This window comes from Formica exsecta, unplaced genomic scaffold (assembly GCF_003651465.1).
Source record: "Formica exsecta isolate Colony F162 unplaced genomic scaffold, ASM365146v1 scaffold111, whole genome shotgun sequence".
NCBI classification, from domain to species: domain Eukaryota; kingdom Metazoa; phylum Arthropoda; class Insecta; order Hymenoptera; family Formicidae; genus Formica; species Formica exsecta.
The window spans coordinates 1,042,080-1,054,658 of record NW_021848451.1 but is presented as its reverse complement, the minus strand read 5'-3'; the positions used below and the strand labels follow the sequence as shown (position 1 = coordinate 1,054,658).

The 12,579-nt window shown below is 33.9% G+C and overlaps 1 protein-coding gene across 2 annotated transcripts in view; it reads right to left on the bottom strand.

Annotated features, from left to right (window-relative positions):
* Nucleotides 1-111: 111 nt before the first annotated feature.
* Nucleotides 112-12,579, bottom strand: part of LOC115236417 (polypeptide N-acetylgalactosaminyltransferase 2) — a 254,111-nt gene continuing 241,643 nt past the window's right edge. For both annotated transcript variants that reach the window (XM_029808860.1, XM_029808868.1), the window contains exons 4-10: nt 8,076-8,174; nt 5,028-5,095; nt 4,130-4,381; nt 3,762-3,977; nt 2,336-2,555; nt 1,854-2,064; nt 112-1,767 (exon numbers count right to left, since the gene is read on the bottom strand). In XM_029808860.1, the coding sequence (XP_029664720.1) occupies nt 1,498-1,767; nt 1,854-2,064; nt 2,336-2,555; nt 3,762-3,977; nt 4,130-4,381; nt 5,028-5,095; nt 8,076-8,174 (1,336 nt within the window). In that variant the 3' untranslated portion in view covers nt 112-1,497. The remainder of the gene's footprint in view (nt 1,768-1,853; nt 2,065-2,335; nt 2,556-3,761; nt 3,978-4,129; nt 4,382-5,027; nt 5,096-8,075; nt 8,175-12,579) is intronic.

Genomic DNA, 12,579 nt, shown 5'->3' with positions numbered 1-12,579 from the left:
TCTGTTATTCTGCTGCTAACAACAAAGCAGATGAATTAGAAAAAGAGAGAACTGGAAAAAGGAAAGAAACAGTATTACACAAGTTGAATAGCTTGATCGCTATGATATATATATATATATATATATTCCTATCTCTTTGTTTCATCATCTCTGATTATACATAAAACAAAAAAAGATAATTTAATTTTTAACCTTTGCTTTTTCTTAAATCGATTTCTAAACGGTGATCTTTTTTTTATTATATTTCATTAATAGCGTTGTTGTCATCTTCTGGACCGATTTCACTTAACTCTTCAATTGTCGATATCAATCTAAATTTACAATTGCATTATACATAAATCTTCTATATTAATGAGAGTTCCTTTTTAAAAGGAACTCTATAAATTTATATTTATACATTAAATTAAATTTTTTGAGATTTTATAAACGATACATCTTGCGAAAAGTGACGAGCTGATCGCATCCACGCAATACTCTATAAGTCAATCTTTATTCAAGTAATATATTTCTCAAACAAATTCTTCGAGTTTGATAATCATGAGCCAAAACTGTGCATGAGTATTCTGCGTATACAATTCAATTATTTCTTAATTAATATACACATTTAGCTCTCTTTATAACACTTTAAACCGCGAATACAAGGGATTTGTTTGCTATATTAATTATCTTCAAGGCTAAAAGTGTTAAAAATGGCTTTTTCAATAATATGATTTTCCTTCGTTTAAATCCAGCGCACGTTTGAAGTATATACCGTAATCCATGCATTCGAGACTTAAGACAGTCGCAACCAACGTGCTTCGGGTCGCAACATCGAAACGGTATATGCAACTTCCGCATTGTCACAATTCGTACACACATTCCTTCACGTTTTTTACATTATTTTACTATAAATAATATTATGCTTATCACACATCGATTGCGAGACGTTACCCTATCAATAAGATTAATCTTTTGTCATTATAAAAGAAATATTGTGATGATTTCTAGCGTTTTCTTAGTGTCTAAGAAAACGATTAAAAGCGATAGAATTTCGAATGGATATTAAAACTGAAGCTTATTGATTAGTATCATATACACCAAGCAGTCTTAAAACTTTTTTCACTGTTTTCTGCGAAATTATCTCGTCTCATGTAATACCAATTTTTCATTATTATACGATGCCCAGATCCAAATACACTCTCGTCTAAATTTTATGAAACAAGCTGCATTGGGAAATCGCGAGCTTGCAAATCAGCGCGGTACAAGATAGGCTCTTCTTCGGTATTATATGAGAGACCAGAAGAAGAGCCACGATTATTGCACAAAGATACGCTGATATACGGTAAGTAACTTGCCCGAATTGATCGATCTGTTCGCGCGCGGACAGCCAGTCCCTAATTAAGTAACGGCGCCTCTGACGCGGTCGGCTTCGGTTAGAATGACTTTGATCACGTCGCGGCGCGCGACGATAAGTAAGAGTCTTGCGGATGAATGGCGTGTTCACCGCAGCCATATCAGCTAGTGATTGTGGTTGTAGAGATGCCACCTCTGCGTCTCCGCATTCGAGTCGCACTTCTCCGCCGTGATACCGCGCTGCGCGTGATACCGCGAGTCCACACACACAGGTATTCTGGTGTGGCGGATCAAGCCGCCTTCCAAGTGCCGCCACTTTTGATTCTCGCTGCCGTCGCAGATTTGCATCAGTAGCGTCGTGCCCTTGGCGTACACCGGTAGGGTCAGGCAGAGATCGTGATGCTTGATCAAGCCGTCTTTTGTGAGGCCCCACTCCTGCGAAATGTATACCGATGTTTATCTATCGAATATATTTCAACTTTTATTGAATTTAGATTATTCCTTTATTCCGATATACTCACCTGATTGCCACCGGTGTTATGACAAGGATAGAGACCAACGTTTCCGTCGAGAAGATGGCCCATGCTATCTAAGCAGGCAGTGCCTTGCTTCAAAGAGCCTCCTGGACCACCCTCGCTCGTAGGTATTATCAATTCGGGATAGACGTTCTTCAGATACCAACTAAAAGGCTTGCAATGCAGTTTTCGTTTTAGCTCCATTCTGTCTTGGATACTGAAACACGTAATTATTTATAGAAAGACAATACATAATTTTGCATTCTTTTAATTAATTCTTCTATTTTTATGTATTTAATAATATCAAGGTATATATTGATGCGAATGAGGAGAGTTCAGTTTTAAGAAATAGATTTTTATACATGTTTCGTGTATTCAAATATGTAGCGTACTTTGATGTGGCGTTAAACGACATGTGATGAAACGCAGTGAAATTAGAGCTCTGTCTCTCGAGAGTTTAATTGAAACGTCGGCGCAACTAGACTTACTTTCCGTAAGGGATATTTCGTGCCAACGGCACGGCGTTATAGTAGAATTGCTTGTAGTCGTCCATCCATACTTCGGCGGCACGCCTCGTGTTTCGCGCAAACACGTTTCCGCTGCCTCCGGGGAACGAGTAAGGATGACGTTTGCGGAATACATGGCCCACACGTGAGCACGGGATAATCTCTAAGCTGCCACCGCATTGCCACACGCGAAACGATATTTCTGAAAGAAAGTTACAAGTGTGCAATGTAAGCGGTATAAGCGCAAAAGTTAAATGTGAGGAAGGGAGTAAATCAGAGTGTAGTGAAACAAAAGAGAATGCATAAATTCCCGGATCTAATTTTTTCTTATGTCGCATTATTCCTACATTTCTGAAGTGCTTTTTGTTGTATATAATATTATAAAGGAAAATTAAAAATCCTATCTCTATCTCGACAAGAGTTTTAAAAAACATCTTATATCTTAGAATATATAATATACACATTATTTGCAAAATTTTATGTTAGTAAATAGAAAAATGCTGTTTTAATACACAAATCACTTAAGTTGCGCTAAACTGAGATAATATTAACATTATTCCGAGGAACTCGACAATTTTTCTTCTCCATTCGAAATGAGGTCGAAGTTATTTCACACTTTTGACATATATTGGTTTTCTCGCTATGTTTTCCACGAAGTTGTTACAAACTGCGCACAAGATGGTAGTTTCGAATAGTTTGTTTTCTTTCATGTTTGAAACCTGTAACGACAGACGCAGCATCTTTCCTGATACTTGGAGAATAATTGATGCTTTAAACGTAAACAGGCAACGTGACACTTTACGCGATATCGATTAAGTGTGAATCTTATTAAAGATTGAAGAGTCGCTTGATCAATTTTAATTCATTTTATTGAATAATTTTTATGGCAATAAATAGATAATCGCGATTCTTCACAAACTTTATTCGAGAACCAAAATGTTTTCAATTTTATTTATATATGCAACTGTCAGATATAGTGGCAAATAAGCTAATATTTACGCCAATATTTGATATTTCTTAATATAATGTAATAAAAAATGTTTAAAACTTGTTAAGAAATTATAACTCTCATATTGATCCAATAAAAAGTTTACTCTGCTGCAAGGTACTCATCTTGAGTTGCGCGTGCCTCACACGAAAGTTTTTGTAACGTAGTACATCGGCCACATGCAATATCTCTCGTGGCATTTGCAATTTTCTTAAAGCGAAATATCTCTTTAGACGTTAGTTTTAGAAAATAAATAACAAATTAATACAAATTTAAAAAAGCGTTCTTCTATCAAATATTTTTGCATCTTCTATAAAGAAGAGTAACGTGATTAAAACTATTTAAGAATCGTATGGCGAATTTTTGTTAACTTTTCCCAAACACGCTTTATACTCTGTACACGAAACTATATAATTATACCGAGATTCTCGCCGCCCCAAACGTCCATCTGAGTATCGTATTTGCCGAGTTTCTCAAAGTACGCTTTGTTGATGACAAACAGTCCGCCAGCAATCATAGGGGTCCTAATAGCTTGCGTCGGGTCCTTTTGTCTCGCCTGTCGTTCCGCTTGGCTGAGATACTCCCATTTAAAGACCAAACTCCAATCGAAACCACCTCTGAGGTCAGCGGAAGCTCCTAAGAACAAGATAAAATTGTTTGATTCGCTTAGAAAGGAGTATTGTTTACGTAGATAATTTTTGTGATATCTGAAAAAAGAGAACCGATCTTTTTATTTCTCAAAAATATAAATGATCGTGGAAACGCGTCAATGCTTACGATATACTCACCAATATATTGGAAAGTGTCCATACTGATCACATCGATCACAGGACAGACCACCCTGGTTGGGTCTTCGGCCACCCTTTCCAGAAGTGGTTCAAGCCAGTCCGCGTTGCATTCGCAGTGCGAATCCAAAAATGTCAACACACTCGCGGTAGCTGCATCTGCGCCGCGGACACGCGATCTCATCAATCCCTCTCTCTTTTCGTTTCTGATCACACGAACTTTATGAATTCGCGATAGCTCTTCGCCGTCTTCGGCTGCAAAGAAACCAATTTCCTTTGTTTTACATTTTTAATTTTACATTAATTGAACGCGTTTCATATTTGTAAATTTGTGTACGATTACAATATCATTTTACGTATTTCGTTATGCGATTATTATTTATTATTTTAATTATTTTATTTGCAGCCTATTATCTCTATTCATTTAATGCAAAATATATAATTTCTTGTTAAGAAAATATAAACTTTAAATTGTTAGTATCGAGCATGCACAAATTTCGAGATCATAATTTAATGATACATGTTTAGGGCGATAAATAGTATCATAAATGATGGATTAGGCACGATTCACCAAACCTTTAATGGTATTAAATGCAGTATTAAATGTGTAATATTAAGCACGATTTTCGAGTAATTGAAAATACATATTATTTGCATTTTAATTACGTTAAATTACGTTAAATATTATATACGCACAATATTCTCTTCGTAATGAGTTGACCCGCGAGTATAAATTGTCGCTTTTGTTTATTATAATATCAAATCTTATAACAAATTTATTTTAAATCATTGTAGTTTTACAATTTAAAACTTATGCTTGATAAATAAATAAAATTACTTTTATTATTTTTTTTTTTTAAGCGCTTGAGCTTGTAAATACATAGTATGTGAAACTACTTACGATGATCGCTGAAATCATCTACTAAAATGATTTCCTTGATCAGATGTTCCGGACTTCTGTTCAGTACACTAAAAACAAAAAAGAGCAAAGATTTGTATTTGCAAACTTAAATATATTGTAGAAACTTTCAAATTTAATAAATGTCATTAATATTATTTTTATAAAAATAAAAATTTCGGAAATTATCAATGAAACGTAATAAATATACATAATAATTGTACATTATTGAATTGTCGTTATATCTATATCGTATTGTTAATCACGGTAAGACCTTATAAATATTAACATTGACATAAGATCGTTCTCGCAATCTTTCTTCAATTTAATCAATTTTTATTCAATTTAATCACTCAAAAAAATGTCTTGCTGATATAGGTAGATTTCTAGGTGTCACAACAAAAATTTATCGCTATTTTTTGTATCTGTTAGAATATTGTCTGTTACATATAGAATTTATAGCAGCAATATTCTAATAATATCTTCTAGAAAATTTAGGTCCCATTGCCAAATGTTAATCACTGCATTGGATAAATATGAGTTTCGATACTACAGCTAGAACGATCTTTGTGAGAAATATAACTGCCAATTATAACTGCAGCATCGAAAAATTGAGAGAAATTGTTTAAAAGAGCTAGATAGATTGGGCGCGTTATACAAATATGTTAGATGTGAGGATTATATATTCATTTGTTTCTTGCCGCTAATTTTTTCTGTGTACCACAGCCAAACTTTATAACAAGTATGATTGGCCTTAACATGGATAGGCGCCACAGAAAAACATTCTTTCTAAATTTCACAAACAGTTCAGATATAAATTCTGTCTCTGTCACTTAGATTGATTAAATGCGAAACATATGCGATATCACAGTATTTGCTAATCATTTATGTACCTCAGTTAATTTTGCGCACCCAGAAAATTTTTGCTGTAGTTGCAATACCACTTTTTTGAGTGAAAGATTTCGATACGTCATTTCTTTTCTAAATTACTATAATTCATTTCTATATAAACATTTCCAGTCGATTAACGTCAAATAAAGTGAGGTACCGGATTAAGAGAAGAACAGAAGCTTCAGATTATCCCATTGAATCTTTTATCAAAGTTTCAAGGATTCTGCCTGACCATTTGCCTCTTGTTTGAACGTTCTCGTGTTATCTTGTCCCATTCTATTCCATTAATATAAAATGATTATTGTAAATACTAAGGAATTGAAATAAAAGAGAATTATTGTAAATAATTAGGGCGCCTTTTACTAATTAAGATTATTCTTCCGTGAAGAAATTTTTTAACTCTACGATTATTTTTAATTTAATTAATCTTTAACGTCTCAATAGGCTTATTACAAACATATTAATGAAACAACGAAAGATTATTATTTTTTAATTTCTTTAATCGCATTAAGATACTGTCTTAACTTTCGTAGAAAACTTTGACAAGGCGTGAAATTGATCGTGAAGAATTTTGCGCGTCGCATCAAGATGGTGGTGAGGTGTGGTTTCGTCGTGGTAATTAAGACTTCCTTTTAATTTCATCGACCGAGGTGGTAGAGCCGATATATCTCCGACGCCGCCACGCGTTACAGACTTAAATAAATTTCCCGACTCTTGCCTGTTTCCTTCTTCCGGTTCGACGATGAGAACTTCGAGCAACTTTTGCGCGGAGGCTACCTCCGGCGAGAAATGTGGCTCGTACTTTCCTTCATTCAGGGTGGGACGTCCCGTAGTGAAAAACGTTTCAATTAATACAAGAGCACTTATGACACTTATGAGAAATAATAATGATTTATGTCTCTGAATGATATGTTTCTGGAGAGAAAATATGATAAAAATGTTGAAGTTATTCAGAAAATATCAAATATGAACAATATTATACTTTAATCAGCGATACAATTTTTAAAAAATCTGAAATACAATTTAGAAGAAATTAAAAAAGCCAAATATCGTTAAAATAATTTAGTATCCCTCTTTACGATTTTTTACTACAAATGCGAAATATTATTTTAAACGAATATGTTATATAAATAATGTAAACTAAAAGAGCGCTGCATCAAACGTAGAGTTGTCTCCTTAAAAAACTATTGCCAAATCGAATTAATTTATGCATCATCAACCGATAGCAATTTACAGTTTCCATGAAAGAATGAAGAGAAACTAATTTTTGTATTTTTTTTATATATATTTGACCAAGATCTGTCGGATTCTTCGATTTATCGCATTCATGTATGTAATTACATATATATATATATATTCATATATAAACGCATAATAAGTGCGAGGGATATAAAGCGATGGAACGACGATTAAAAAATTCCATCGCATGCCGTCACCCAATTCCGGGTGGAATTGAGAATCTTCGCGCGTTTCCCACAACTCGTTGATCGCATCGAGAATTGAAGATTGTCGTGCTCCACGTATCTATACCATCTACGACCGCGTAAGAATTTGCCTCGGTAATTTGATTTGGTAATTATTTTGCGTTTGGGAATTTAATTGCGTAAAAATGCTCACATTTTATTTCTGAATATATTCAATTTCTGAATTATTTTTCATTTTTAATGCCTTAATTTTTTAACACAATTTGCAATTTAGCGGACTATTAAGAGCAAGACGCGGATGGTAGGGCGTCAGTTTCACAGAAAATAAATTTTTCTCTGAAACTGATTAATGTGCACGAATTTTTCTTGCTCCTGTACCAAGTATAAATAAATCTCATTTCGAGATTCTAACAAACCCCTCTATTTATCCACCTGAAGAAGCGTAGACGAGAAAAATCTGTGTTTTCATATATAAGTATTTAATCTTTAATATTATAGTTGTTATAATTATATAATTTTCTAAATATATAATTTTATATATTATATAATTTTTTAAATATTTTTAAAATATTTTACAAACGAAATAATTAAATATGCTAATCTTTGATTAAGTTTATATACAAAATATAATTGTAATATACAAAATATCAAGGAGGAAATAAGAAGATCCATGTATTTAAATTTGAAGTGTAACTGCATTTGCATTTTATGTAAAGCAAAATTGTTTCAAACTTACCTGACGACAGTTCTGAGTAGCGTAGACCGTGCTTCATTGTGGAAAGTAATTATAACGGAAGTCGGTGGCAAATCCTGTCTCCATTGTTTCATTCTACACCTGTAGCGAGAAAATAGCATAATTATGAAGTTGCCAAGAAATCTGAAATGTGTTAGTGGTTTCAATGAAAATCAAGGTTATCGGGTAAAATGTTCTGGTGATGCCTTTCTTTCCACTCTATTCTGCATTTGTATCATTCATACAGTACAAATGCAGATCTTTAATATTATATTTTGTTAAACGATAATCCTGAATTACGTAAAAATAGAGACGATCTCGAAATAAAAATCTCTTTTTTTTTTAAATAAAATTTAAATAAATTTAAATGAAATGAAAAATTGTACAATCTCTATAGGATTAATATTTTCCGACATATGTAATCGAATGCTAAAACGCTTGATGAAACCAGGATCAGGAATCATGATGTTGCGGGACATGGTAAATTATTCAATGCAGTATTAAATTTAGTATTCTTTATTTTAAATTGTTTCAGTACATTCATTGTTTTCTATTTATCAATATTCCGATTTTTATTAATTTTAATTTTGTAAAATAAATATTTGGTTTATCGCGACGGATAAATAATACAGAAATACTTTCCAAAATTCCGACATGGATTTTCTACAGATTTCACTTTTTTTATTGCAATTTCAAGATTTGTATGACGTTTGCCGAGAGATATTTAACAATATTTGGCAATTCTTTTCGTATTTCGCAACATAAATATGCTCGCAAATGAGAAACAAAATGCGTTAAAACTGTCGCATAAATTCGACTCGACTATCCACGTAACGGCGTGAATTTTTACGTCATATTCATAAATTCGTGCTACCGCTTCACTAAAGACGCGCTTGAAAATTGTATTAGCCATCGCTTCGTAGATATAGATGCAAATTGCCGGTACCCGACGTCGGTATAAATTCAAAATCCCTCTCGTATTTCGCAATTCACTTTCTGTTAACTCATTTCTAAATTCTTCTTTTTAAAACGCATCTTATTTTAAACAATATGAAAGTTTGATAAAAGAAAGAACAAGAAAAGTTGAGTGTTTATGATGACAGTGTTCTTTAATTTATGCACAACAATTTATGCAGCCTGGTGGAAAATAAAGTCTCTCCCTCTCTCTTTTTCTTCTGCGAGATTGTTTTAATTTCGATCTGATCATTGAGAAACTTTATTTATTTTTTAATGTAAAAAAAAAACAACATACTATAAAACACATTAACGTAACATTGCTTAATTAAAGCTACTTTTTAATAATGTGTGCATGCAATTAAAAAAAAAGTTAAGATAATTCTACATTTAACAATTTTACGCTTGCTTCGAATTCTCAATATTTTTCTTTTTATGATCTAAGAGGGAAAACAGAGAAAAGTCGGAATAATCATATTCCTTTGATGCGTTGCGTTTTCAAATGCTTGACGCGAGCAGAGAGAATAACGGAAGTGGCCTAACCGCGCCAGAAGTGGTGCTTAAGAATCAGGAACGGGAAGAGAGAAGATCGCGCGTTTATACAGGAGGGCACCGAGTCGGCGCAGAGAGGGCACATAAATGCGACCAGACGATCCCAATATGTCAGCCCCTCTTTGCCAAGATAAACTCGCGGGACGTGAGTTGAATACGGTTTACCATAGGTGCATAGATGGGCGAATGCACTTTTTCGTGACGATGTGCGTCAAACGTGATCGCAAAACTTTCGCACCGCCACTGCTGGAAGCTATCGCGCCTCGTATGCGAGTCACCGAATAGAGGGATGGACCCCTAGAAACGCGCGATTCCCATTAATTTAACTCGAAGCCCCGGATCCGCATCTTCTCAAACATCTCCAATGACAGTCTGCGATCTTTGCGTACTTTGCGTGGAAGTTTGTATATAAATTTCATCACATCTTTTCTTCACCCGTGAATTTTATGTTAACAGCGTCACGTTAGTAATTTTCTCGTTACTTAATTAATATTATTAATTGGTTAATATCCAATGTGTATTTATGTGACATTAGATATCGTTTCATATATAATCAAAAGTTAAAGTGTGATTTATTATTACACTTCTATCGGCGTGTAATTAAGCAACTTGAGCGGCGGCGAACAACTTTGGTAATGAGTAATTTAGATGCTCATTACCGCGCTTCTTGACGCTTTCTCCGCGCCTCGTTGCTCCGATCCCGTAGGCGCGCGGCGGAGAAATCGACAAATTAATTCCGGGGGACCATAATTCCGCATTAAAGCCGACTAGTCTTTACAACGACATGTTTGTCGACAACGAAATTGCGCGCGCGAGCCTTAAAGCGACTCCGGCAGATGAGTTTAATTCGAAACTTCAATTTAGGATCTGCTCCGCACCGCTATATCCGCTAAAGTGGATAATGCGCGACCAGCCCGCACGATTCCATTGGATGCTCGAACGCAATATACAATGTGTTTCCCGAGCGCACATGTATGGGCGGATTGATCATTGTCAGAGAATGCATCATGCGGTAGAGAAAGAGAGTGAGAGGGAGAGAGAAAGATTGGAGTGTAGCTACGAAAATAGTCCGATGTAATTAAAACAAACCAATTTATAACCAAACAAACCATTATTGTCTCTTAATACTGACCAAATTTACAGATCTAATAGAGTAATACATTTAATTTATATATCATAAAATTTTAGATATGAATATATGAGAATTCCAAGACGATTTTTTGACTGATACATCAACATTGTTTTCATGGAAAACTTGAGTTTGACACCTAAAATAAAGAAACTCGCGCTTTATGCATTCAAAAAATCTCTATAATGATATAAGTAATAAAAACTCTTTTATTACAAATTATTTTCGGAGAAAGATTTTTTATTGCAGGTAATATATTAATAATGTGTCGCGAGCAATATGTAAAAAAAAAAGTAATATTAGCGACATCCTCCATATTTAATAATATTAATGATTGGTGATATAACTGTTATGTAATTGTAATATCATATTTCTGGAATATATTATATAACATACACATATATTATTTGTTTAATACTAAATGCGAGTCTTCGACTCGCATTCCGGCAATCGAAGATCTGTTAGAATGTTTGTAGAAGGAGCGATTGCGATTGCTGCAAGGAAAAAGCACATAAAGGGCACGAAAAGGAATTACGTAACACTCAGCGCCCTGTGTGAAAATAGAGTTTCTTTTCCCGCGAAAAATTCCCGTACATTCGTCTCTCGTGGCATGAATTCGCGAAACAGGATATGAAATTTTTAATCCGTCACCGGTCTATGTAAAGTCGAGAGCGAGAACGGGCGTTTCTGGATATAAGAAAATCAGTATGCTTGAAAGGCGACAATCGAATTGGATTTTCGATTCAACATCCGCGTTATTATTTAGAATATAAATCATTTCCGCTGTTTTCGCTGTTTTCCCTGGAAATGAAAAAGGCATATTAACATAGACATCTGATGACATGACACAGAAAGAGAATAAGATGTAGATTGACTAGAAAATATAACGCGAAATGTTATTTGTATAAAATATTATAGTATTATTATTTTTTATTACGGTGTAATTTTATGAAAGCTAACATCTCGGAACAAATATCACAGCTCGATGAAAAGACTATAACGATGCAAATGATCTGCAGTGATATCGATGTACGGTTCCTAGATAGACACGACTGTTGAATTCGTAATCCAATTTTATAGCGCCCGTCTGGTATAAACACGATCGAATCGAGTATCATAGACAATAGACATTTATTATTGAGAGGCGAAATCATATACATCGAATAAAGTATAAAACGTTACAATGATGGAATGGTAATTGATGCAAGTAAAGGACTCGTAAATAAATGTCATGGACATTGATAAAATATCCCGAATTGAAATTTTTCTCCCACCCCCAATCCAAATTTCGCTTCTATTTTCAGCCTCTATTTTTTCACGTTTATAGTTTCTGGAGGATTTTTACAGGTTTCATTTATATATTTGTTGTTATTGATTGTATTAAACTCCTAGTTTGTACCTCAAATAGGCAGTAAATGAACAGTTTCCCACTCAAGTTTAAAAGAAGAGCTATTTCTGTTGAAAACTCTTCTTTTAAACGCGAATGGGAAACTATTGTTTCAAAATAGAATGATCTGACTGGTTAAAGTATCAAAGTAGATGTTAGATTAAACATTGAAGTCTCGAAAATAGAAGAAAAATTTTAACTCGGGATTTTCAATCTACTTTGATATTTTAAGCAATTAAATAATGCTCTTTTGAAACTATTTAATTTGTAGTTTTGATGAAAGCTCCTCTTTTAAATCTCTAAGTGAAAAAACTGTTTGTTCACTGCCAATTTCAGATACAAATTAGGAGCTCAATTCCCATATAAATTAAACCTGTTGAGAAATCTCCTTTAGAATTCACAAACGTGAAAAAATTAAAGTTGGAAATGGGAGCAAAATTTCGACTCGGGCGTCACATTTTTCCGGAGATTTTTTTTTTTTTTTT